Source organism: Caretta caretta, chromosome 19 (assembly GCF_965140235.1).
Source record: "Caretta caretta isolate rCarCar2 chromosome 19, rCarCar1.hap1, whole genome shotgun sequence".
Taxonomy (NCBI): Eukaryota; Metazoa; Chordata; order Testudines; family Cheloniidae; genus Caretta; species Caretta caretta.
This window is the reverse complement of record NC_134224.1, coordinates 12,126,361-12,153,717: the sequence shown is the minus strand read 5'-3', so window position 1 is coordinate 12,153,717 and position 27,357 is coordinate 12,126,361. Positions and strand designations below refer to the sequence as shown.

Below are 27,357 nucleotides of genomic sequence, written 5' to 3'. Positions count from 1 at the left end.
CAGCCAGTCCCTGGCACGAGGTCCTGAAGCAGCCACCAAGGGATGCCAGTTAGGACTTGATCACACAAGGTGCTGAGACCCCGTAGGCATGAAAGCGGCACTTCGGGCCAGGCCTGGTTCTCAGGTCAAAGCAGGCCCCACTGGGGACTAAAGGTGCGCAGCATCCTACAGGATCAAGCCCTTAGAACCATTGTCACTTTGTGGTGTGGACACCTGGCTAGCAAAAACTCAACTGAGACCCACCCAACTTGTTTCACATCAGTCACCAACCAGGCATCAGATGGGTGTGATTTTTGCTCACTACTTTTCTGGGCTAGATTGGTGCATCTGAGCTATCCAGACCCACTGGGAATGAGTTGCCAGTGTTTGAGAGGGTATTGTTTTTTAGGGAAATTACACATTTAAATCATTTGATGTAGGGGGGAAATTTGAGCTGCAAAATTTACATTAAAAAAACCTCAGTGGCACCAAATGTATTTTTATTTTTATTTTATTTTATTTATCTGCTTCTAAAGAATCAAGGATTTAGGAATAATCCTTGTAGGTTTGCATTAGAGCAAACAGATGCTTTCAGTCTTAATGGCTTTTACTTAGATTAAAAGAACAACAGCACAAGAAAGAACGAATGTAAAGTCTCCATGAATGAGAAAGCACAGTGTGGGCTTCTGTAACTGCTCTGAAATGAATGCAACACTGCTGTCGGACTCTGCAGCCAGCAGAGAGAGTTCTTAGTGGTTTAAAGGTGCAAGACACAGAAACAGAATCCTAACCATTACTTGGCTAAATACAGCATCATTAGAGTACATTATTTTGGGATAAGCCCGGTGCACTGAAATTCTGCCAGGATCCACCAATTGTTGTTTTTTTGTAGCTCCAGAAGTCCCTGGTATCTCGCCTGTTGGGAATGGGTGTTAAAACAGAGCAGTTTCTTTTCCACCAAAACATGAACAGATCTCTGTTTATTTTGACTGGACCTCATCTGGTATTTGATACATGGGCTAGGAATTAAATTAAGGCCACGTTTAGTCTGACATGCCAGAGGCTGATTTTAAAGAGAAGCTGATGCTTAATGAGGGGAAATTATTAATTTTAAGTGCCATCCATGCAGAGGACCCAAAGTCCTTCACAAACATGAATTAAACTCACACTACCCGGGGAGGTAGGTAGCTGATCTAATCCCTTGCAAAGAATCTAGATTAGTTCTAATCTACCCATAGATCACTGGACGTGGGTATGTTGTCCCCATTTTACGTGGGAGGAGCTGAGGCCCAACGAGAAGTGACTTGCCCAATGCCAAGCAGAAAGACAGAGGAAGAGGAGGGGGACAGAACACAGGAGTCCTGGCTCCTTGCTCTAACCATTAAGTAACACCGCTTCTCTGTTCAGTTGCTAGAGCAGGTTTCATTAGTTAGACCAGCTCGCTAGTAAACTGCTTTTGAAAGTGCTAAGCACTGTGTCTATCTTTGGCACCTTCCCTTCCCTCCACCTTCCCAGCAGGGATATGGGCATGTCAAGCAGGCTCTTTGTTCCTTCAGAGTCTATCTGCAGCTCCTTCTGCTGCTTCTTCCTCCACCTCACATCATAATCCTCTGCTGGTGACATCACTGTTGGTTGCCATGGAGATGATTATGTCACCAACACAGGCTTATGATTACTTCAGTAGGCCGCCAGAGCAGACAGGCTCATTTAAAAGAGGACATTTGAGCCATAAGCCCTTCTCCTGGGTTAGGACCAGCGTGTGGATTTATACCAATCAACCATTCTCTGAGCATGCATACAAATAACAGGAAGCAGGTTTATGTCATGCCTTCCTATACAATCTAACATTACTACATCCCGCCCCCAAGAAAGTGCTAAACTGCATGCAGAATATATGAGTAAATACCCTGATACGGTGCTATAGCATACAGATGTCAGGAAGATGTCACAGATTTTTGGTCAAGAGGCAAAAATGCTGGCTGAGTTCCCATCCTGGCTTGGACACTGACTAGCTGTGGGAGCTCAGGCAGATCACCTTCTTTCTCTGTGCCTCAGTTGCACCATCTGTGAAATGGGAACGGTGATCCTGCCTGTCTGCACTGTGAGGAATAATTACATAATGCTCATTACCCTCCCACGAACACATGACGCTCTGCGTAGGCGCTATTGTAACTCTCTGGTGAGTGTGTGATATGAGACCCCCTCTGGGCCCATCCTCAGAGGATATGAGATTTTTTTCAGTCCCTAGCTACACAGCTTTGGCTCTTTAGTTCATGCTTTTAGCTTTGGAGGTCCCCAGTGAGTTGGCCAACAGGACAGCCATCATCACACTATCATTCTTAGATGCTACTAATACCTCCAGCAATGTGCTTGAAATTGAAAAGCATAGCTCTGTGACGCATGGCTAGAAAGGGTTAAACATCCTGCAAAATAAACAACCCTCAAAAGACATGTGGGGAGAGAATGTTTGTGTTTTTGTGTATTTACATGTGTATGAGTAGGGTCGACAATGTAATCAACAGTCCCTGTCTATGCTGTATTCTGATAATTCAGAGGTCAAAAGAACATCCTATCATTTAAATGAATTGTAAACGCATGATATCTCAGGATTCATCTCTCTTTGAAATGTACAGCAAAATAATCTGTGAATGGTGGAGGAACAAGCAAATTGCCTTATGTTAATTCTATAGCTAAGTACCAGTCATGGACCTCCTTCAAAGTCATGCTAATAACCTTTTGAACGCCAACTTGTCAAAAGACATGAAATTGTATAAAAGATCCTTGGGTCCTGATTCTGTCATCTCAGATCTGCTTAGGCTTCATCAGGGGAAGTTTGAGTCGCAAGACTGAGGTCCCAGTTATGCTGGTACGCCCTGAATATGATATTTGGACATTGGACTATAACCTATCAACTATTTCTGAAAGAACTCTTTGCAACTACAAAGCTCACCATCTCTGCTATGAATCTGAACCTCAATGAATTAAACTCATGTCTGTACGTATATTGATTTTGTAACCATATTCTCTTTTGTTTTTTAATAAATGTTAGTGTAGTTAATAAGAATTGTCTGTAGCATATATTTGGGTAAGGTCTGGAATATTCAATAACCTGGGAGGTAATGTGTCTGATCCTTTGGGATTTCTTTTCTATGATGAAATAAGATTTTCAGAAATCATCAAATTTGACTCAGGTATCTGGATGGAGGCCTGAGGCTGGATCACTTTAAGGGAACTGTGTTGTTTGGACTTCTGAGTAACCGGTAAGGTAATAAAGAAGCTGTTTGATGCTGTCTGGGTAAATCTAAGTATTGGAATATCCACCAGCTTTTGGGGGATTGTCTACCCCATTCTTTGCAGTTCACCCTAATTGAGTGACCACAGCTGGCTCCCCACCCCAGTCACAAGCTCAATGAAAAACAGAATATATTTGAATCTAAGGCTCTTCAGACTGAGATGCTCATAAGTGACCTGTGATGGGGGGGGGGGCAACTTGAGACTCTTGAAAGGGATTGTCAAACAACACTGGACATCCACCTCTGAAAATCAGGCCCCCCTAAGGTGTCTCAAGTTAGCCATCCAAACCCAAACCATGAGGCTGCAAATATTACTAGTCATTTTTGAAAATCTCATCTGAGCCCATAGCCTCATGGGCCTGGAAATTCCTCACCCTTCTGAAGGAGGGGGTGTGACCAGAGCTGATCAGATTTTTTCATCTGAAAATGCCGATGCATCAAAACCAAAACTGTTTGCAGGAAAGAGTGGGGTTCGGTGAAGGGTTTTATTCTTGGCATTTTGGGGGGGAAATAAAAAAGTTTTGACATTGCTGAAAGGTTTTGTTTCTAAATGAAAAAACGCCTACTTGTCCACTTTGAAGCGACTTTTCAGTTCAAAATCGAAGTGAATTACAGTAAAAATTTTAAAAAATTGGTCAACATCTAAACATTTCAAAAGGATCAAAACAAAACATTTTGATTGACCGAAACCAATGTATTTCTTCAGATTTTCCGTTGGTGAAGATTTCCCAGGATTTTTACTTTTTGTCTCAATTCAGGAGCATTTTTCTATATCATGAAAGTCTCTGCTTCTGACCCAGTTCTAGGGATGACTCAACAAATCGCCCCAAGTCAGGGTGATACCCTGCACCCCTAGACTCTGATCCTGCCATCAGATCCATGCCCAACCCCAAGGATCCACCCACCTGGATCCAGGGCCAGGATTGGGGCCCTATGCTGCATGGGCCCCCTAGGATCTTTGTATGGACTTCATGAGCTTCCCTTCCTCCCCCACTCCCCCCCCCCCCCGCTAATTTCTGCAAATCTTAAGCAGCAGAGATCCTCCGTTGCATTGCATCTCCCCCAGTGACACACCTTACGGGGAGAAAACACAGTGCATCAGCTAGATTCGTTGTGAAAATCCACGCTCCTTCCTCAGAGTTTTCCATGGGGCCCCCTAACCCCGCCCCCCGGTGCTAGCTCCTCCCCTGGCCACGCCCACCGCGTTAGGAAGTTGCTGGCTAGTTAGTTGCACGCGGAGGCTGGACAAGGGGCAGCCCGGTCACCTGCGCGCAGCTTTGCCTGGCTGCAGCCATGCCGGGCAAAACCGCGCTCCCCAGCCGGGAGGAAGCGCTTCCAGGCAGAGCGCAGAGACTCACCGTGTCAGGTACCTTCCACGTGGGCTGCTGTGAGGGGAGGGGGGTCAGTATTGGGGGCCAGTTGCATATGGGAGCAGGGAGAGGGAAAGGAAATTCTCCTCCTCCTGTCTTGCAAGGCTGGCTCCTCCAGGGGGTAATAAGGAGGTGCAAGCTGTGACCTGGGGGCCCAGGGGCGGATGTGGGCTCAGGGAGGCAGGCTGGGGGTTGCGAGGGGAGTGTAAAGTCCAAGGCATGGCTGGTGGGTGTGGCTATGTGTTAAGGGCCTTGTTGTCTCAAGTTCAGGCTCTATGGCTGGGAAGTGGATCTTGGGGAGCAGGGGCTTCCTTCCATGCCCCCCTCCCTCCAGACTTATTCACTCAGCCCAGTCCTGTGTTGAAGGAGGTGTGTGTGTGTGTGGGGTGCTTGTGATGTTCTTTTAAAGATACACTGCCCTTCCCCAACAAGTGCCCCCCCAACACACACACACACAGTCCCCCGTCCATTGGTTGCAGGGTTGTGGTGCTTGAGTGCACATATTTATACTTACAGGCAGCTCCAGACTTCCCTTTGTCTTTGAGGAGTGGGCTCCAGGAGGGGAGGGGGTTAGGTATGACTTTGTGCAACACGTTTTGTCTTTGTAAGCAAATGGGTGCACCGAGTTGCAGGGCCTCAGCTGATAGGCCAGGTAATGTTTGTTGGGGTTGGGGGGAGACATCCCTGCTCTCCTGCTAAGAGGTGGGGTTTCAGAGCCCCTTCCACTTCCAAAGATATGGGCCAGACAGTGTCTTAGCACTGTGTCTCCTATTCTCTGGTCTGGTTTAAAGGTGACTTGAAAATAACTAGGGCCCTGTTGTATTGGACCCCTGAACTCAGGCAGAGCCCACTGGCTTTGCAGTCTCCGCCCGCACAGACCAGATTCCAGGCCTAGCCTTGCGCTGGGTCCCTTCACTGTTTAGGGGTAGCCTTAAACAGTGAAACCCAAGGCAAACACACGGGAGCCTCAGAGCCCAGCTCAACTGACTCAGGCTCCTGCAGCTGGGCCAAAAATAGTAGGGTTGGCATTTGGGCTCAGGCTGGAGCCTGGCCTCACAAACCCAGTGACGGGAGAGGGTCTTGGAGCCCAGGTGCTACGCTGCAGCTTTTAGCTCTGGGTCAGTTGATTCCGGCTCGGAGATTCACTGCCATGGTTTGGGGTTGGTTTGGGTTCTTTGCTGTGTAGACGCCCTTTAGGTGTCCCTCCCTTTTTTTATGATGATGGTTTATTATTGGTATTCCTGTAATGTAGGGGTGGCCCAACTGTGGCTCCCGCTGTGGGAGGGAGCTTGGGACCTCTGCCTTGCAGCAGGGTGGTGGGGTAGGGGCTTCTGCCCAGTAGGGATGTGGGAGTCTCAGGGCTTTAGCCCCACAAGACGTGCCTGTCAGGGCTTGAGCAGGACTGAAACCCCGAGCCCCAGCAGGCATATCCTGAGGGGCTGAAGGCCCGACTCCCGGCAGGTGCGCCCCGGCTCTCAAACTTCTGAAGGTTGTCATATGCGACTCGGTGGGTCAGTAAGTTTGGCCACCCAGCTGTGTACATATGTAGATGTTGGGAAGTTGTTGACTGCATGTCATGTGCTCGTCCCACAATTCTGTTCACCCACGTCAGGTATCCCACTACACTTTGCAAAGCTGAAGTCAGCTTTGGCATTAGAAATAGGAAACGTGTCAAAAGACAAGAGGCATGAATGGTGTGTCCTTGCCCTGGCTGGGAAGTACCTCTGCACCCAGCTGCTTTGGAGTGTGGTAAACAAGAGAGAAGGAATTGGTAGGAACCTGTGGGTTGGATCATGGGGGCAGCATAAAGTGCTTTTATCTTGTAAGCAACCTGGTTATAAAGGGTGGATCTTCAAAGCAAACCTACTGTGTGAGGTGAACATGCTGCAAGGTCAGAATTGCTTCCGGAACATGCTGCATGTCCCCTTTTCTGTATCGTGCTGGTTAGTTGGCGGTAAATTGGCTACGCTGGTTATTTGGTCTCATGAACATTTTAATTATTGAACTGTGAGTGCAGTCAGCTACGTGAGTAGCGTTGTACAAACAGAAGAAAAAGATGATCCCTGCTCCCAAGGAGCCTGCAATCCAGCATGTAACCCTGCATGGGGGAGTCTCCACTGCAGGAGGGTTGTACGGTAATCATCAATATTCCTGTTGTGACCTAACTCTGGATCAGTTGTATGCCAGCTCAGACAGTCTGGCCACGCACACTCCTGCTCCCCCCCCGCTTTTCTCCTGATGATGTACAAAGAAGGTCTGCAGAGGAGGTTTTGTATTGTTTTTTGTGGGTGGTTTTTTTAAACACTAAAAATTCAGGTCTTATCTACTCCTGGAAGACTCTGTGGATGACTGGACATCTGGTGTGTCATGCAAGAGAAGGGATGTGAGGCTTTTCTTTTGATTCTTGTAAAAATATTTTGTTTAACTCCAATGCCTTAGAAAAAGTGTGAGAAATTCATCATCCCTATCTTTTCAGAGAGAGCTCACCAATTCCAGCTCTATGCCATTAAATGAGTCCTCCAGAGAAGACCCGATTTGCCATTCCTGATATTTCTAGGGTAGAAAGCAAGCAGGAAAGAAAAAAATCCCCGTTTTTTAAAAGAACAATTCGGACTGCTTCCAACATAAAGAAGCAAAACAGGTGCACAAGACCATGTAACTTTCTCTGTAGGGCCCCTTTAAGAAATGCCCCAAGGGACTGGGCTTTGTGAGCTGCTGGCCCATAAGATTGCCATGCAAAGAATTGTCAGGGGGAAAGGGTTCCCAGTTACCTTCCAGTGGCGGATTAGCCACTGGGCCAACAGGGCCCGTGTCCAGGGGCCCTGGCCAATTGTGGGGCTCCTGGAAAAATGGGTGGCCCCGCACACCGACCTACTCGGCGCTCCTGCCGGGGAGTGGGGTCAGGGTTTGGGGGCTTGCCCCACTCTGCCCACCTGGTGCTCCTGCCAGGGACAGGGGCGCACCAGGTGGGGCAGGGCAAGCCCTGGCAGGAACCCGGGGGACAACGACATGACTGCAGGCAGAAGGAGTAGGGCAGAGGCCCCCAATTGCTCTGGCTCAGGGCCTCACAGCCCCTAATGCTCCTCTGATTCCTTCATTCACTCCGGCGCCCCATGACCCAGCTGCTAGCCATTTTTCTCCTGATGCACACTGGGAACTCAAACAGATCCTAGGGCTGAAAGGATCAAGCAGTGGGGCTCTGATTTAGCGGCTGGGGCAGGGAGAGACGGCAAGATTTGAAACGTGCCTGGCTTACGTAAAATGAGGCGGTTGCATTTGGCGTGACAGAAGCCTTGGGGTGGCCCTGTGATCCTGGCAGGATCAGTTCGGTGTGTGCCAGTAGCAGCTAGAGGTCCCAGCTGAGGTGGGCCCCGTTGCGCTAGGTACTGTACATACAGATTGAGAGAGTGTCTCTGCCCCGCAAAGAGACGACAGTTGAAATAGACAAGGCAGACAAAGGGTGGGAGGAAGAAAGGGGGAATTGACCCAGCACGATTCAGTGACTTGCCCACAGTCACACAATGAGACTGGCAGAGCTGGGAGTTAAACCCAGATCTCCTGACTGCCAGTCCAGTGCCCACCTTCCATATACATTGCCGGGGAGACTCGTGAGCATTTACTGTCAGTGGGCTGGCTTGGCATCCTGGCTCTCAAAACGCCCTCCTGTCCTCGTGTGGCTTGGCTGCGCCATTCTTCACTTCCCGTCCTAAATTGCTGTGTGCAGTCAGACTGCTGCCACCACGGTGATGGGGGAGGGAGGGGATGCCTGGGGCTGTTTCTATACCAGAGCCGTAGGGGAAAGACGCAGCGTGAGCTCCTCATCCCTGGGCCGGAGCGGGCGAGCCACAGGGCCCTGCTGAGGCTTTTGACAACAACGGGAGAGCGATGAGTCTTGTTCATATCGTGTGCCTGGTAGGATGAACGCTGCCCCCACTCTCCTTTTATTGCCCTTTCCCGGCTGTCTCGTAGGCTAGGCAAGAAAGCTGGCAGGCAGGCCAGGAGTCCAGGCCTTGCTGAGTCACTCGGCTCTGGCTTCGTCCCAGAGCAAAGAGCTCCCTTTTCTAGCGCTAGGATCTGTTTGGAAAACTGATGCTTCTGGCACTCGGGTGCCCCCCAGAATAGCCCTCCTCTCCAGGGCAGGGCCGTAGCTAGGAGTCTACCCTTGCACCTGTTCCATTGCCTGCAGCCTTCCCTGCATCAGACCTGCCAGGGCCCAGGGCAGCCAGGAATCTAACAATGAAAGGCCTGATTGGAGAGGAAAAGCCCCAACGCTGGCTACCGCCCCCAGGAAATTACAGACCAGCCTTTGCGAGTGTAATTAGCAAAGGCTGATCTGGGTGACATGGGCCAGGGTCCCATGTGGCCAGTGCCAGTGTTCATTCTTGTGCCGCTGGGCCCCCGGCCAGAGCTGGAGAAGAGAGAGCAGCGCTGAATCTGGTTGTTTCCCTGGTGCCTTCCCGGGGGTGCCCCATGAGGGAAGAGGGTTCTGCGTGGTGAGTGGTTGGCTGCTGGGCCCTGGCTGAGACCCACTGAAACTCATTTCACATATCAGCCCCATTGGCTGGTAACCGCCCTGGGCTGCTAATGAGCTGGGGGTTGGGAGCCGGGTGTGGTATGGGGGAGCCCAGCGGGAGGGGAGGGCAAAGGTGGCTGTGTGCCCAGCTGCTGCCTGTGCAGGGGGGTGTGGTGGGACCCTGGTGGGAGTGAGAGCATCTCGGGGCCTCCTTTGACTTCCAGTAGCTTCCCTGGGGACAGCTCTGCAGCCTGAAGTGCTACAGATATGCCCTGCTCCCCTCTCCCCCCACGAGTGCAGGCCCTCTTACGGCAGCCTTACATTCCTCCCGTGCCAGGGACTTCTCTGCCTTGGACTCTGTCCACAGCTGGTGATCTGTCTGGGGCCAGCACCACAATCCATCTGACCTGCTCCCTGTCCCGTTAGCAGCCCCACCGGGCCATCCGCTGCCCCCCTCCCTCACTGTGAGGGAAGGATCCTGAATTCCCACCCACAAGTGCCCTGTGGCTTATCCATGGGGGAGATCTGTGGGGGGCAAGTGCTGGCTGCGTGGGGCGGGAGCAGAGCCAGTCAGCCCCATGGGGAGGCATGGCTGGGGCAGAGCGGGGCGGGGGTCGGAGAAAGCAAGGCCATGGCCAGAAGTGGTTCTTTGGCCCTATATGCAATCCCCTCCCTAGTAGATTAGGGAGAGGGGGCTCTCCCCCACGTTTGTACCCTCCCAAAGGCTCTGGGGGTCTGGGAACCCAGTGACCAGCTCCGCAGTGGATTGTCAAGACAGCATATCTGGGGGGAAGGAACCGGCAGGATGCTCCCGGCTGCGCTGATCCCTGGGGTGTGTGTCCCACTGAAGCCCCCCTGCGCAGCGGGGCCTGTCCGATGTGCCTTGTACTGTTAGCTCACCCTGAGCATCCATGCAACAGAGGCTGCTTCCTGTGTCCTCCCCCTACCCTCACCCCTTCGCGCTCAGTCACCCCCTGTTTGTATTCTAGGCTTGTGCCGAGGGCTGTGCTGCGGAATGAGGCCCTGCCGCCAACAGGGCTCCCATCACGCTGATGGGAGGAGAGGAGGGTGGGCTGTGCTTGCCATGGCAACAGATGGTGTTGCTAGGATACAGCAGAGGAATGAAAGGATGAGAGGGATGCCCAGAAGCCTTCCTCCCTGCCCCCTCCGCCATCTCCTCCCCAGTGCTCCCCAAGTGTCTGTGGAACAAGACCATTCAGGAGACTTGGCAAGCCCAGCCGATGGGCTCTGCCAGGCTGAGGGATGGTGGGAGCACAAGGGGGGGAGGGTGTACGAGAGAGCCACCAGGGGGTGCTGCCCACCAGTGCCCGTGGAGCCCTATTGTTGTGGTTTTCTGGGGGAACGGGCCCCTGTGCCGATGTGGCATCTGGCTCCGTTCGGTGCATGAAATGGGTGCTACACGTGGGGGACAATAGGACACTGGAGCTTGGCCGCGCCCCCGAGGGGCAGGGTGGGGGGTTGCAGGTTAACGATGCCCAGAGGCCATTCCTAAAGCGTCAGGGGGCGGTTCTAAAACTGTGCCCCTCCCCCACGTGTCCGGGCGCGTCTCCCAGGCCCCGGGTGATCTCTGTCCCCTTGCAAGCGAGGCGGCTTTGATTTCTTCACTTGAGATGTTGGCGGCGTGCCCTGGGACTGTGTCTCTGTCCCAGGTGTGAGGGTGCTTGGCCTCCTACCCAAGTAGGCTATTCAGATTATTACTATTCGTTTGTATTGCAGTAGCGTTAGAAAGGCCAGTCATGGACCCGGGCCTCAGTGTGCTGGGCGCTGCACGCTGTTTATTAGATGTCTCACCCATGTGCCTCGCAGCTCCAGTCCTGGACCAGGAACCTGTTGTACTAGGGCCGCACAAATGCAGAACCAAAAGAGCTTAACGATATACGCGTGAGATGAGATGGCAGGTGCAGACAGGCAGGGGGCACAAGGAAAGAAACCCGTAGGAACTGGTGTCAGGGCCTGGCACGACTAGGGCACAAAGGGGCATTGGCCCGTGCTGGCAAACAGGGAACCAGCGTCGACGCTGATGCGTGCAGAGCTGGTCAAGGTGAAGCTTCACATCGGGGCTGCTACGCTAGGCATTAAGATGCAGGGTACTCGCTAACATGTCCCGTTGGCAGCCTCCCTCCAATCCTGGTCAAGACAGACTGTTTTGCTGGGAGGCTTTGGCTATGTTGTCCTGTTGCTTTCTTTGCCCGAGGAGTTTGCCCATCTGCAAATGCTGACTGTGAACTTCCTCCCCCACATCCCAGGAGGTAGGCAAGGCTTAACCTGGCTTGTGTATAATGTGATCTTAGGTCGCTGGTGAGCTTATTAATAATACATACGTTATAATTAGAGGGGAAATGTGGCCTGGTGAAAGGAGCACTGGATTGGGTCTCAGGAGACGTGGGTTCTGATCCCGGCTCTGCCACTGGCCTGCTGGATGACCTTGGGCAAGTCACATCCCCGCCTTGGTGTCTCAGTTTCCCCACCAGTAAAGTGCAGATAATGACTTAACTATGCTGAAGATCCCCAGCTAGGAGCCCCAGCCTGGCATGTGTCAAAGCCCTTCCCACCCAGCTGTGTGTAGACGCAAAAGGCCCCACCTGGGCATGCCCGGACTGGGCAGGGTCAGGCAGGTATGTCATGAAGCTAAGCAGCAGGTTTTGAGTCGACCTCTTCCTGTGTGGTCTCTAGTGGGGTATTAAGAGGGTTTACTTCTCCAAGCTGGCAGCAGGGGCTAACATGGGGCAGACAGTGGTATAGTACCAGAGATGGCAGCTGGTAGATCCTCGCCCAAGCTTTGCCCCCGGTCTCTGGCAGTGGCTGGGGGAACATTGTGGCATCTGCAGCCCTGCTCCCTGGAGTGGGAGGAACTCTACCCGGCTGGAGCCACTGGTTCTGGGGTGGGGTCCTTACCCAGTCCCCTCCCCTCTCCCTCGTAAATGAGGAGAGGGCAGCAGGGTAGGGGCTGGGCTAGCACCAGCCTGGCTCCCTCTTCGAGGGAGCCATCAGCAGTTTCTCCAATCCCCGTATAAACTGGTCCCCGCAGCGAGTCCCCCACCATCACCCTCTTCCCCGTGATGCTCTTTCTACTCTTCCCCTCTTTTGTTAAATCAGAAGAAAGGGGAGCAGACTGATCCCCCTGTGCCTGCCATCAGAGTAGGGCGCCCCATGGGGAGTCAGATTAACTCTAGTGTGTATGGCCAGCACCTAACATAAAGGAACCTTGGTTTCTCTTGCTGGGGCTACTGTAATGGGATAATAGGTACCGTTGGGATTTGGGAAGGGCTCAACTTAGGTAGGAGAGTAAATGATCTGTACCTCCCAGCGCAGGGGACCTGTTAGGCTCTGGAGCCTCCTAGTTGATGCTTCTGGCCGGCAACTGATGATGCGAGTGGGGAATGGGGGTGAGGAAGGGATGGCCTCTCAGCAGAGAGCTGTGGGCCAGGTGTCTGGGTGGGGGGAGGGGAGTTGAGCCGACCCGACCCTCCAGTCAGATGAGTTATGGCTGCTGCCGTGGGCTGGAAGTGAATGGAGGGTGAGGGCAGGATAAGGCAAACCCAGGAAGTGTCTCCACCCTGCTGCTCTCTTCCATGAGTGATGAGACCCGAGAGCGGCCCGGAGTCCTTTGCAGCGGGTTCCCTGTTCGGTGTGGGATGGTCCTTGTGGCCTGCTGCCCCAGTGGCTAATCGCATCCCAGTGGTGGGCTGGCAGGCCCATTCAGTGCCTCGCGGCTGGGGACTGACCCAGAACAGCTGGCTCGCCCCTCGATCACACTCCCGTGAATGGAGCTGGGGGTGTGGAGGGAGGGGCGGGCTGGGCGCTGGCCTTCCATCCCTGGAGACCTCTGTTCGCATTTCCCCTTGTGATCCCAAGGAGAAATGCGGTCGGTGGCCCCCCACCCCCTCCCTGGGGCTGGCTCCTGCTCCGACGCTGGTGCAAGGCTGGAGGGGCTTTGCGTGGGATTCACGTTGGAACAGAGCCCCTCTGCCTCGCAGATGTTCGCCCATGTCAGAGAACCACCAGGCCAAGGCCACTCCCTGGCACACCAGGCAGCAGGAATAGGGGAATCTCCTCAGCCAGGGAGAAGGTAGATGAGGGTGGGCGTGGCGGTGCCTGGCTGAGGGGCCTCCAGCGCTGCGGGCGCCCTTCAGGCTGATGCCCTGACCCCACCTTTGCTGGCCAGAAGGGGCAGTGACAGTGTTACGCTTCTGGCCGTGTCTCTCCGAGGCTGGATCTGCCATGGTCTGGATCTGCCTCTTGTCTCGTGTGGGCTCTGGACTGGTTGCCGGGGAATGTTCCAGTGATGCTCTGTGCCCTGATTACTGTATCCCTGGCAATGGGGGGTTGCTTTTCCTCCTTCCCCCAACTCAGGCTGTTTGTCGCTGTCCTGCAACCCCGTGCGTTTCCAGGAACATAGGAACGGCCAGGCTGGGTCAAAGCTGAGGTCTGCCTAGCCCAGGGTCCTGTCTGCAATGGTGGCCAGCACCAGGTGCCTCGGAAGAAGGTATAAGCAACCCACAACAGGCAGGTATGGGACAATCTACCCCCTACATTAGGTTTCATCCTAATCCCTAGTAATTGGAGAGCCCTGAGGTTTAATATCCCTTCCCCAAATTTTATCCTCATAAAAATATCCAGAGCGATCATTATTCGTAATCCACGTAAATGTCCATTTCTGCCCCTTTTTCGTCAGTTGGCTTTTCAAGTCTTCACTCCCGTCCTCTGCCAACCCCATCTTGCACACAGTCGCAGCATTACCAACTCAAAGCATTGAAGAACGATGCACCAGACCCCTCCAGAATCACGAGCTAGGCTTTAAAAATCGTCAATATTAAAAACCTAATAAATGGAGGAGGTCTCTTTATTTGCATTCCGGCACTGGAGTGTGGGGGTGGTTTGTGTCATAGTTTTAATCTTTTCTCCACACCTATGAGGGCTAGAAACCACTTTTTTAGCGAGAGCAGAGAGTCTCACATCATCCCAGGACTGCAGGAGCTGTGGGTTTAAGAAGAAACACCAAATGTGTTGCAAAGACTCGTGATAAAATCATGAGAGTTGTCAACACTGCAACCAAAAGCTGGTGAGAGATGGGAAGGTAAAAGGGGCTGGATAACGTGGCCAACAGGTGAGAATACAGGAAGGCTGGGGATGAAAGGACTCTGCCAAGTTCTGCAAGGCCAAAGTATTAGCCCTGAACTCGCAGCCCCGCAATTAATGCAAAAGCTTTCATGGCTTTTCACTTTTGGGGGAAAATGGGCTTCTAGAACTGCCTTGGGCTGGGGCAAGTGAAACTAAGTAGCCACCAGGGTAAAACTGACCAGGCTAGTTCTAAACTCCCTGAAATACAAGCAGATGGCAGAGCTGGAAAAGCAGGCCCTGTTTGTTTGGGTTTTTGGCTACAATCCTTTTTTATTTAATAACAGACAATGCTGTTAATAAGGCCAGCAGGATAGTAACTAGATAGCAGTACAGATGCTTTCACAAACAGTGTCCCTCCTAAGATGAATCGCAGGTGAGTTAGACTGGCTGCTGTTTTCCTCTTCCAAAAAGTTTGTACCTTCCCCTCAAGGTGTGTGTGTGTAAAATGGGGCCTTTTGTTCCTGCCTGTGGAGCGGGCTACAGTCGTTCAGAGCTGCGTGGCTTGATGCTCTGCAGGGAGAGCGAAGGGTTCGGTGTCTGGGACCTATGGCTTCCATCTCTGCAGTCGTCTTCATGGGAGACCGCGGAATCTGTCAACACCAGTCCCAAATTGGGAGGCGAGTGGGGCTGCGGCAGGACAAGGCTGCTGGGAAGTGAGCTCTGGTGTCTTGTGGTGAGCACGGGCTCCTGCCTTGGTCTCCTTTCACCCAGGAAGGGCCGGCAACACCTTGGCTTCTCCTCTCTTTAAATCCCATGGGTGAGTCTGAGCCCTGTTCTCAGAAGTCACCAAGTGGCCTTCCTCAGAGGTGAAACTTGCATGTCATTTTTCATTCCTTCTCTGTCTCTCTCTCTCGCTTTCCCTCTCCCCCCACCCCCTCTTTTTTTCCCCCTCTCCCTGTCCCATGATGCTCTGCACCTCAGCAGGCTGGTGCCATATAAAAGAGTGGCTGCTTTTGCTGCCCGCGGATGTTCTCACGATGGCAGGAGGGGGGAAGAGCCTGGCACCGTTCAGATGCGAGATCTCCAGCTCCTGTCAGCCTCCTCCTTGCCTGGTCTTCTGTCGCCTTCTTTCTTCCTGCCCCACCCCCCTCTCTTTGCCCCCTTCCCGACATTCGGAAGCTCTCCGGAGGCGGTGGGCACAAGGCCGGCATCTCGGAGGGGTCAGACTGGCACCGGCCCGCGCGGTAGGGGGGAGGCCCACGCTGAGAGGTTGGTAAACTGCTGCTTTTCTTTCTCTCTCTTTTTTATTTTTTTTTTTTTAAAGTAAACTAGTTGCTGTGAATTTTTGATTCTTCCTACTTTGTTGGCTCACTCCCTGGATCTGCAGAGCAGGGGAAACAGACGGGGGAGGGGGGAAGGGGGGGTTGTGGGACAGAGAGACACTAGGAGTTGGGATGGAGGTTGGCAAGGAAGGCGTGAGACAGAGGGAGAGAGAATAAAGCTGGCACAGGCTGGAGGGCTGCCAAGGCTGCTTGGCAGCAATGCCAGGGAAGGCTGGGGTGGCTCGGGGCTGATGGTGCGGTGTGCAGGGAGTGGGGGAATACAACGGGAGGAGAGGTCGAGGGTACGATGTGGGGTGGGGGGGGCTCAAAGCCTTTGCCTTTTTTTTTTTTTTTTTTTTTTTTTTGGAAGATGATGCAAACAAATCTCGCCTTCCCACATATTGTTGGTAGCCGTCAATGGCTGTGTGTGATTTTTTTTTTTTCCGCGGAGCCGGGAGTGGTGTTTGGGGAGTGCAGCCCGCTCCTGCACTGATTGAATTGAATCCGGGCCAAGGAAATTATGTAGCCTGCCTGTCCTCCTCGGAAGAGGGGAGAGAGCCAGGGAAGGAATCGTCTGCGAACTGCCAAGCTGCCCGGCTGCGCTGCCAGCGAAACGTCTTGCAGACCCGAGCCCAACTCTAGGCTTTTGTGTCTATTCCCCTCCCCGGCCTCCAACTCTCTCCAGTCTATTCACATTTGGCTACTAAACCTTTGGAGTCCTTAGCAGGTAGCCAAGGGCAGCTAGGAAAATCAGGACAAGAGATCCCCACCTCCGTTGCAGCTATGTGTTTTGGAAGCAGAATAAAATGGCTCCAGTCCGGGTATGTGATTGGGAGAGCTGGGGCTCGGGGTGGGGAACGGGGCTTGGGCCTCCTTGTAAGGGGCTGGGTTGCGTGAAGTCAGGATCTTCCTTACATATGGAGGGATGCTCCCTCGTGCAATGGGTTGTGATCACTCGGCCTGATCTTAAGGCCCCTGGAGTTGCTGGCGTGGCCCTTGCCCTGGGATCGACTGGGCTCCGAGGTCTAGGAGCCGCCCTGGCTGTGTCCTGGCAGTGTTGCTGTGGTGGGGGGGCATGGCGTGGGAGGCCGGGGCTAGAGCTGGGAAGCGTTATGTCTGCTAAGGTTGGGATGAGGACCATGGAGAGTCATTGTTCCACCTGACTGGACAGGTGGGGGAATATGCAGACACTGGGCTCATCAGATGAGCCTTGCGGGGTGCGGGAGGGCAGGAGGAGGCTCCATGATTAGCAGGGAGAGGATGGAAGAATCTGATAAACCCATCTTGGAGTGGTCGGCGTCGGGGATCTTTCAGGTCAATTGAGAGCTCAGCCTCTGAGCCTGCCGGCCTTCTGTAAGGCCCCCTCCATGTAGAGATGGCCCTGTATGGCCCACCGAGCCGTTCCTCTCTCACTGCTGCACCTGGCTGGCCGTTTGGGGTCGCTCTTGGGGGCTGCAGAGCGAGCTGGTGAGCACGGCCCCGGGAGGGATGGGGCTGTGATTGGGTTATTCCCTTGGGGTGGGACTGTGTGCTGGAGCTGGCTCTTATGACCCTGCCATGCCACCGCACAGAAGCGGGGAGCTGATGGGAGGGGGGTGGGCAGCAGGCCTCCCTTAGTGATGATTCCCTAGTGGGGGGGGGTCCCTAGACCGCCCCACTCGGCTCCCAGGTTCTGGCGGAAGGTCTGTTAGGAGAGCGTGTGAGACTGAGGCGGATACAGTATAAGCCGGGATCTGGTGCTAAGTGAATGCTGGCAGCAGTCTCCCCGTCACGCAGAATTGCTTGCGTAGCTGTTAGGTTGCTTAGAGCTCTGCGTGTGGGTGTGTGAATCCGAGAACGATGAGCTCTGGCGAGGAGGAGCCATTTAAGGCAAAGGTCTTTTCTTCCAGCCCTTTACTGGATGGAAGGAAGGAAGGCCGGTCCTGAGGGGAACGCGCTGCATCGGGAGGCAGGGATCTCCGGGTTGTGCTCCCAGCTCTGACACTGACTCACTGTCTGACCGGGGGCAAGTCGCTTAAGCCACTTTCTATCCAAAAGGGTCTCATAATTTTGGGTGCCCAACATGAGAACCCTTGGGCCTGATTTCTGAGCACATGCTGCTTCCATCAGCTGTAACAGCTGTTCAGCACATGATGAAAAATCCGGTCCATTTATCTTATGGCAGGCACCCAAAACTAGTGGGACACCTTTGAAAGTGTTGGTCTGAAACACTCTGTACCTCAGTTTCCCCATCTAATTTGTCCCTACCATGGGCCCATGTAGGACAAACTACATGCTGTGTGAATGCTACATGAGTAACCTGCGTCTTACCTATTATCCCTCTGTGAAATCAAACGTGGACTCGCATAGTAAAAGGGGCCCCTTTCATATAGGGAGGTCCGGACACATCATCTCCAGAAACATGGCCCTCCTGTGCCATGCTAACATGCATGCCCTTTTCACTGATGTGGCAGGATTCCATTCATCCATCTTCACCTGCCTGCAGTTGACGGATCGCTGATTGCTTGGCTGTGTATTGAACATCTCTTCACCTGGTAGTTTTCACGGTCTGCCCTCTTGTGCACACCAGCTCTCTGTAGGACTTGGGGGGCAGATCCTCTGCTGGTATAAAGCTAGCAGCCCCCGGGCTCCAATCTTTCCCTATGTATTGTGCCAGCAGAGTGGCAGGCACTTTGCAGATCAATAAGACTGTCTGTCTGCTTCCTAGACCTTATCCACCGCCGAGACAAAGCAGGGATGGTGGGGCGGGATGAGGAAAGCCCATGTCATTGAGTGGGGAGGTCAAAATGCCTCTTGTGTTGCCCTGACCTAGGCATGGTGTTAAGCCCTGATGGGGTGGGAGAAGTCTGTTGCCTTGAAGCAGAAGGTGGAGGCGTATTGGAGTGGGGTTAGGGAGGGGGTTGTAAGCAGAGTGGGATCGGGGAGACAAGGACTGGGCAAGTTGCTCTGGACTGAGTGGGATTGGGGCAGGGCTGGTGTTGACTGTAGTGACCAAACCAAGGCAGGCACCAGGCCAGGCTCCCTGTTCCCGGTGGAGATCCCTTTCTTCCATTCCTCGAAAGAGTCCCACTTCAGCTGGTCCCCACGCGGCTCTAACCTCAGGTGGGCTGGCAGGGACCGTGCCCGTACCATGCATGCTGCTGCCTGAAGATCTGGCTCCAAGAGGCACATGTCTCTGGCGGGAGACGGGCCATCCCTTAATGAAGGCGCGATGCCTTCCGTGGGTTTGGATGTGGAGCAGGCAATTGCTTGTGGCTCCCTGTGAGCGACACTGCCAGAGAAAAAGAAAACCTAGGTCTAGGAGAGGGATGCTCTGCCTTGTGACCGCAGCAGCTCAGTGGCTGATCCTTTGCCTGGAGTGGGGGGAAAGAGACTCCACCCAGCAAGCCCTGTTGGACTTCATGCTCGCCAGTCGATAGCCTCTGCAGACCTGGCTTCTGATCTCTAGGACACAAGTGAAACTGCTTTGACAGTGCTCAGTGTTTTGCCGCGTCACCCACTCAGGGGCATCCATGCTGCGAGAATGGCAGTGTGCTATTCATAGCTTCCAGGGCCAGAAGAGACCACTGTGATCATCTCATCTGACCTCCCCATATAACACAGGCCAGAGAACTGCCCCCAGATCATTCCTATGGAATTAGAGCAGCTCTGAAAACCCTCTATGGAGAAAGAAAAGGAGGACTTGTGGCACCTTAGAGACTAACCAATTTATTTGAGCATAAGCTTTCGTGAGCTACAGATGAAGTGAGCTGTAGCTCACGAAAGCTTATGCTCAAATAAATTGGTTAGTCTCTAAGGTGCCACAAGTCCTCCTTTTCGTTTTGCAAATACAGACTAACATGGCTGCTACTCTGAAACTTCTGTGGAGACGCGCTGCTGGGAAAGTGGGAAGGCCTGGGGAAAGAGATCGCTGCAGAGCTGCCTGTGTGAGGAGCCTGGGCCTGGACTAGCATGGTGATGGGGAGCTGTGGGTTGGGCTTGAGGGGCACTGGCAGAGCTGGGGTGACAGGACTGGAAAAGAAGGGGGCTGTAGGTTGGGCTTGGGGGGCGGGGGGACAGGACTGGAATAACCAGGTGCTGCAGGCTGGGAACAGGGGCATTGGCTCTGTATGTGGGGAGGGTGGGGCAGGGGGCCAGGACTGGTGTAGCAGAGTGGGCTGCGGGTCGGGATCGAGGCGCATCACAGAGTTGTGTGTGGGAAGGCAGTATGGTGTCTGCCCACATGGGCACCATCTAGTGCCAGGCAGCTGTATCCTCTGCCTTGTACAGGCACCTCCATAAATCATCTGAGCATCCTTCAGTCGGCTTCCGAGAAGCGACCTGCCCCAGCAGATGGGGGGAGAGAAGCCGCTTCTGCCTCCCCAGGCAGCCCCATAGACAGACACCCTTCTCCCCGCTACCCCGTGGAACACCTGCCGCTCTCCTGCCTCTGGGAGCAGCCCCTCTGTTAAAACCGAAGCAGCAGGCTTGAGGCCATTAAGCATGGTGGTCTCCTGCGTGCTAGGAGGAGCTTTTGGCTTATGTGCCATCCTCATCCCATTTACAGTGCATGAGCTGAGCTGCGTTCATCTGCCAGGGCTGTCCGGGCTCCTCCCTCACCCCGGGCTGTGACGCTCAGCTGATCTCTCCCAGGCTGTCGGGGAACATAGATTTTCCCATCTGTTGGGGGCGGGGGAGTGCTCTCTGCACAAGCTGTCTCGGCTTCTGGCTTCTCGAGTGAACACGAGGCCCTGGAAAGATACAAAGGCTTAAAATAGAGACCTGGGGAAGAGACAAAGGAGCAGATCGGGGCCATGCAGGCCTAATCCCCAGCTGGCATTGGATAACCCTATTACACGTCAGCTCCTGGACTGGGGATTAGCAGGCAGTTGGGGCTGTGGGGCTGATGCGCTGTGCGGCAGCATCCGGGCAAGCAGCCTAACTAGTTTTAAGATAGAAGGAGCTTGATTTGTGGATGGGGTGACCTGCCACACCAGGGCACTGGAGTCTATGACCCAGGAGGTCCCTTCTGGTCCTGTGGTTCCAACGATCTTCTCCGACCCCCGGTGCCCGTGAACTCGGACCCTTTCGCGGCAGATCATGTTTCTGATGGGGATGCCTCTGTAGCCAGGGCTCTGCTGTAATGAATGGAAAGAGGATTCCTTTTGGAAGCTGCTGGACCCAGACAGACCCTGTGGTTCTCTCTGGCTCTTGGCTAACACAGCCTGTGCTATCCCCACGCAGGCTCTCCAGAAGTCTTGGCCAGGGATCCAGCAGTTGTGGCATGGATGGCGGGCTGCACTACACCCTCTCCAAACACTCTGTTCAATGGGGCATCTAGATAGAAGGGACTAAAGGCTCAGACCCCTGAGTCCTTGATGGAATTAACTAGCGTTAGGAGCCTCCAACCTCTGATTCCCCTTCCCATGGTTCCGCCTGCTTTTTAGGCCCTGGGATTCGGGGCTTTAGATTACTCTGAAGGGCTCCATTTTTTCTGTGCTTTCTTGGGATCATTCCAGGGCACTGACGTTCTAGGAATAGCTGAGTTATGAAGGTGAAATTGGCTGAGTTATGAAGGTGAAATTCACCCCTGTGCAGCAAAGGGCCAGCATGGGGGGTGCCCAGATCTTGAGTCCCACTTACGCCTTCCCCACGGGGCTTGAGGGGTGAGTTTCATGCCGCCTGAGGGGCTGATCATGTGTGCAATGGAGCCTGGGCGACAGGCAAAGAGAAGCTGCTGCAGGGCCCCGTGCTGCATTTCCTGGGTTTCCATTGTGTACCCACGGCCCGGCGTGTGTGGTCCAGTCGCTGTCACAAAGGCGGCTCCTGGGCTCTCAGGCCAGCTGAGCTGCTGCTGCTCTGCCTGTGACCCCTGGAGGAGGGAGAGTTCCTTGACCTTGTGGAGACTGGGGAAAGTGGGGAGGAGGCAGGGAATGGGGGGCCCTCCCTGAACACCAGGTGCAAGAAATGAGCTGAGATTTCCTGGTGGAGCAAATCTGAGTGCAGACAGCATACTGCTCAGATCCATCCCACCAGCAAGCGGGGCAGGGGCAGACGATAGAGCCGTGGCCCCTGCCCTGAAGAGCTGGCAGCCACCCCAGACACGCCCAGCACAAGGGCACCAGAAGCTGTATGGAAACAGCTAAGGAAAGGGGCTGTTTAGTCGGTGGGCTCATCACGATGGGCCAGGCCCCAAACATCTCTTTGACCTGGCTGAGCATACGCTTTGTGCCTAATAACTAAGAGCTCTGTGGGGACCTGTGGGGGGCGGATCAAGGTGCAGGGAGTCCGCAAGGCCATCTCTGGGAGAAGCTGGAGAACCCCTGATGCAGCACAATGAATGGCGCTGACGTGTCTGGGATCAGCCACTGCTGGTCTCGGCGTCCCAGATTGACATGACTCTTGGGTCTAGCTGGGGATGGGGATTCCAGGTGCCCCTCTCTGGCAGGCAGCTAAAGCTTGGTGGCAAGCTTTCAGTAATTTGATGTGGCTAGGGCACTGGACTAGGACTCGGGGAAACCTGGGTTCTATTCCTGGCTCTGCCCCTGGCCTGCAGATTGACTTTGGGCAAGTCACGTCACCTCCTTGTGCCTCAGTTTCCCCATCCTTAAAATGTGGACAAAGATACTGACCTCTTTTGGTAAAGCGCTTTGAGATCTTCTGATGGAGCGCACTGTATAAGGACTAGGGATTATGGCTATTAAAGACTTGGCAAAGGGGCTTATCCATGTCTGTCTCTCCTCCTGCAGCCAAACATGCTGTCAGCGGGAACGCGATGCTCCCACCGTTCCCAGAGGGAATGCAGATGGCCATTTTTGGTATGTGGATTGTTCCCTCTCCCTTCTCGAACTTGGTGGTGGGGCATTGGTTGGGTGAGAGTGTGGGCTGCCCCTCCTCCTTCCCTTTAGAACTTGGACCAGAATGGGCCGTATGGAGGATGAACCATTGAGGTGGGAGATGGAGGGGGAGAGGAAGAGCTATCGGGCCCCCATAATCAATACCCTGCTCAGAATCTGGCTGTCCCCTGTCTGCCCCCTCTGTCCTGGGGATGCTGTTCCACAGCCAAGATCTCACTGCTGATAAGCTATTGCAGGCAACTGTCCTTTGCTCAGTTTCATTCATCACCTCTGGTCAGCCCCTCCACCCACTGTCAACAGCCCTTTACCGGCGGGCTCCACCGTTCACAGTCCTGAAGGCTATTAAGGGCCAAGTGCGTCCCGCACCTTCAGATCAATGGGAAAATTTGATCTGATCAGAGACTCTATAGCATCCTGCTGGTCGCACGCAGCATCCACTCACTTCCTCTCCAGACCCCGTAGGTGTCTGCGGTGTTAAAAGCCACATGCTGAACTAGGGACCAATCCCGGCCCTGAGGCTTGGGCATGGAGTGCTCATTGAAGTCAGTGGCAGTTGTGCATGAGTGAGCTGGAGAGCAGGAAAGGGACCTGCCACAAAGCAGGTTGTGTCCTGGCAGGGTTGGGCTGAGGGCGAACTGATGCTCCCTGGGTTCAGATTAAGCTCTTTGCATTAAATTCACCTTCTCTATCCCCTGTTCTTTCCAGGCATGGGGTGCTTTTGGGGAGCCGAGAGGATGTTCTGGAAGTTGCCGGGCGTCTTCTCCACCCAGGTGGGCTATGCAGGAGGCTTCACCCCAAATCCCACCTACAAAGAAATCTGTACAGGTAACACCTTGCTTCTCTTCTACTTGGGGAACTGTAGCTTCACTTTGCCATGAGAGTTCCTGTTGTCCGGACTCTAATTGCCTGGAGATTCGTAGCTTAGAAGGGACCTCTGTGACCATCTAGTCTCGCTTCCTCCATAACATGGGTTGCAGGACTTCCCTGTTCAGCGAGAGCAGATCTTTTACAAAAACATCCCATCTTGATTTTAAAATGGCTAGTAATGGAGAATCCCCCATGACCCTTGGGAAATTGTTCCAGCAGTTAATTACTCTCACCATTAAAATTTACACCTTATTTCCAGTCTGAATTTGTCTAGCTTCAACCTCCAGCCACTGGATCGTGTTAGACCTTTCTCTGCTAGATTGAGAAGCCCATTAGCAAATATTTGTTCCCCATGTAGGTTCTTATAGACTGTGATCAAATCACCCCTTTAACTTCTCTTTGTTACCTAAATAGATTGAGCTCCTTGAGTCTATCACTATATGGCATATTTTCTAATCCTTCTCTTGGCTCTTCTCTGAGCCCTCTCCAATTTATCAACATTCTTCTTGAATTGTGGGCACCAGAACAGGACACAGGATTTCTGCCACAGTCACACCAGTGCCAAATACAGGTGTAAAATAACCCCTCTACTCTTACTTGAGATTCCCCTGTTTATGCATCCACAGATTGCGTTAGCCCTTTGGACCACAGCATCGCACTGGTAGCTCATGTTCAGCTGATTATCTACCCCCTTCCCCAAATCTTTTTCAGCGTCACTGCTTTCCAGGATAGAGTCCTCATCATGTTCAGATGGTCTACAATCTGTGTTCCTCAATGTAATGTCAACATTTAGACTTATTCAAATACATATTGTTCGCTTGCGCCCAGCTTACCAAGCGATCCGTATTGCTCTGTATTAGTGGCCTGTCCTCTTTGTTATTTATCACTCCCCAATTTTTGTGTCATCTGCAAACTTTATCAGTGAGGATTTTATGTTTTCTTCCAGGTCATTGGTAAAAATGTTAAGTAGCATAGGGCCAAGAACCAATCCCTGTGGGACCCCAGTAGAAACACACCCACTTGATGGTGATTAACCATTTACAGGTACATTTTGAGATCTATCAGTTAGCCAGCTTTTAATCCATTTAATGTGTGCCAGGTTAATTTTATACCATCCTAATTTTTTAATCAAATCGTTGTGTGGTACCAAGTCACACGCCTTACAGAGGTCTGAAGTATATTACATCAACGCTATTACTTGCATCAACCAAATTTGTAATCCCAATAAAAAGATATCAAGTTAGTTTGACAGGACCTATTTTCCATAAACGGACATTGATTGGCATTAATTATTTTAATTTAATTTTAGTTCTGTGTTAATCGAGTCCCATATCAGCTGCTCCATCATGTGGCCCGGGATCAATGTCTGACTGACCGGCCTGTAATTCCTGGGTCATCCCATTTAACTTTTTAAAATATTGGCACCACAGTAACTTTCTTCCCTCGTGTTCCAAGACTTACTGATGATCCTACGTGTGTCTATACAATGCCATCTGTCTCAGTGCTTTACCAATTGTTCAGTAACTGCTTCAGCTATGGCTGAACTGCAGCTGTTTCTGGGGTAGAACATGGCTGCTGATAACGGTGTGCAGCAATGGGATGGCTCAGGATAGGCAGTGTAAAGTGCTGTATTCAGTTGAAATTGCAGTGAGAACTTAAGAGAGTTAAAATGGAATTCACCCGTTCGGTTTGGTTGGGACATAGGGGTTTATACCCTGTGGTAGGATTTTGAATGATCATTGCGTGAGTAGTGGAAGGTGCATGTCGGGATTTCTGCCTTAAAGTGCCACCTAGAGTGAGGGCATAGACTTGGAAGAGGAAGTGCCATCTAGTGAATTGCCAGCCCTGCTTCCTGGAGCACCTGGCTGTCCCTTGGAGATCTGCTGTGCGTGTTCAGGTCGGCCCCAAGCTGGCTGAGCATATGAGAACTGATGGGGGAAGGAGGCTCCGGAGTGGTAGAACTACAAGGGTAGCGTTTTAAGTCGTGATGCCAGGCTGTCAGAGCCCATGCTGCAGGGGTGGCGTGTAGGTGGCAGGAGAAGCAGCCATCCCTTCTGGGCTCCCAGTGCGTGAGTCTCCTCTGAGCCGGTGGGATACCGTCTCGCTGACCATCCAAACGCCCATTTCCCCAAGTGTGACTTCGGTTCAGTGAAGTCCAACGGGGCCAGTTTGTGGCTTTTTGCTCCCTTCCCCAGCAGCTTATTCAACCCTAATGCGAAATGCAGCCTCTCAGGGCCCAGCTATCTCATCACTTTGGGACAATGCTGGCCTTCATCTGCTGTGCAGAGGGATAATAGCCTTGCTCGCCCTTAGTGTCCCGTCTTTTTAAGAGGCGGAGGGATACCTCTTGCGAGAGGTGTATCCTTTTAGGAAGCCATGAAATGTTTATCAGGGGCAGCCGGGACAGCAGGCCGTTGTCCTGTCCTCTGGAAACAGGAGCTGGGATGTGGTAAAGCAATACACAAACACGAAGCCAGGCTGGGCCTGATGCCCAGCTAAGCCAGCCCATGCTGACCAGCCAGGTGAGGGGGGGAGTGTGTGTGTGTGTGTGTGTCCAAGATGATCTGATGGAGTGACCCAAAATAGAAAGGCCTGGGACACAGGAGGTACTTGGGTCTGGAGCTGCTGGGGCTTGCTCCGAAGTTTGGGGGTTGGGTCAGAGGATGCTTCCCACTGGGACAGAGACACAGCCTGAGCTGGCTTCTCCTGGGGAGAGGTAGCCACTCAAGCACCCTCAGCTTGTGTTAATAAGGGCTTGATTATCCAGTTGATGAGACCATCAGCTAAGGGCTAATGTTAACCCACTCTAACCACGGAGCCAGGCTCTCCCTGGCCCAGTACAGATGGGGCTGAGCCATAGGGGTGGGTCCAGATATGACGTTTCCTAAATCCCCAGGGTGATCGGATCCAGGGCATGGCTCGAAGGAGCTGCACAGTAGACATCCCCACCCCCACGCTGAATCCCGTGGTGCCTGCCGGATTCTGAGCCACAGGCCCCGTTCCCAGACAGCACCCTCTAAAGCTCATCAAGCAGCCAGCATCCATGGGCCGGACCGTGCGATTGGGAAGCTGAGTGTAGGACCTACGCCCCAGGCTCAGGGCTGCTCCCTTTGGGATTAGCATGTCCCCTTGGTGACTGTGTGCCCCCAGTGTTTAAGTGAGTTGGAGGCTCAGGGAAATGCCGTGGCGCTCTTGTTCTGAGGTCCAGAGATCACTGTGTACAATACCCTGGAAGTGGGTACCCAACACTGGGCTTTGGAATCAGGCTGACTGGATGGAATCTAAACTCCATGCGCAGGGGGAGAGAGGGCGGAGGTGTCTTTCTGGTGGTCTCCTTTGCAAAATGACTGGAATCTGACCATTCAGCTCACTGACTTCTCTCCTCTTCCCTCCCCTGAGCATCATCCACTCAACAGCAGGGCTAAGAAGTTAACGAAACCCGGGTGCTACTCCTGGCTCTGCCATGACTCTCCGTGTGACCTTTCTCCATGCCTCAGTTTCTGCATATGTAAAGTGGGAATGATATTGACCCAGTCTCTGATTTGCTTATGGCTTTCCCCAGCCATAGGTTGCCTAGCCCCGTGTTACCCAGAACCTCCACTAGATTCTAGAGCCACTGTCCAGAGCAGCTGTTAGCATGACATTGAGGGGGATTTTGTTAATGAACAGCAAGAGGTACTGCAGTGTGGCCTGGCATGGCTTCCATCAGTGTGCTAATGTATTTATTAGGAAGGCTAATCTGCCCCGCCCCCACCCCCCACCCCACGCACACACACACTTCCCCTTCTCTCTCCAGCTCCGCCCACCCCAACTCATCAGAAATCTGAACAGACTGTTTCATGTCTTATCTGCAAAACCATTCCGCACACTGGCGCGGAGGATTACTTGTCTGCAAGAAATATTATCCGCGTCTGTTGTCTCGGTTCTGGGTATTAACATAATGCAATGGGGGAGAGAGCGTCTTATCCCCCCCGCACGTAAGGAGTGACCGAAACGACTGCACAGAGTGGAGGCAGCATCCCCGGGTGCATGTGACTGCACAGGGGCGCTGGCGGGAGTTTGGTGGGGCTGGTGTGAGTGGATGTGCAGGCTGCT

The 27,357-nt window shown here is 53.0% G+C and overlaps 1 protein-coding gene across 5 annotated transcripts in view; it reads left to right on the top strand.

Annotated features, from left to right (window-relative positions):
- LOC125624850 (mitochondrial peptide methionine sulfoxide reductase) overlaps positions 1–27,357 on the top strand; it is a 71,170-nt gene that overhangs the window by 23,941 nt on the left and 19,872 nt on the right. Inside the window, exons 1-4 of one of the 5 annotated variants that reach the window (XM_048826135.2) lie at positions 15,036–15,054; positions 15,222–15,506; positions 22,288–22,356; positions 23,101–23,220. In XM_048826135.2, the coding sequence (XP_048682092.2) occupies positions 15,051–15,054; positions 15,222–15,506; positions 22,288–22,356; positions 23,101–23,220 (478 nt within the window). In that variant the 5' untranslated portion in view covers positions 15,036–15,050. Of the gene's footprint in view, positions 1–4,495; positions 4,639–15,035; positions 15,055–15,221; positions 15,507–16,024; positions 16,381–22,287; positions 22,357–23,100; positions 23,221–27,357 lie in introns of those variants that run through there. The other 4 variants (XM_048826138.2, XM_048826139.2, XM_048826136.2 and 1 more) reach the window with 4 other exon arrangements.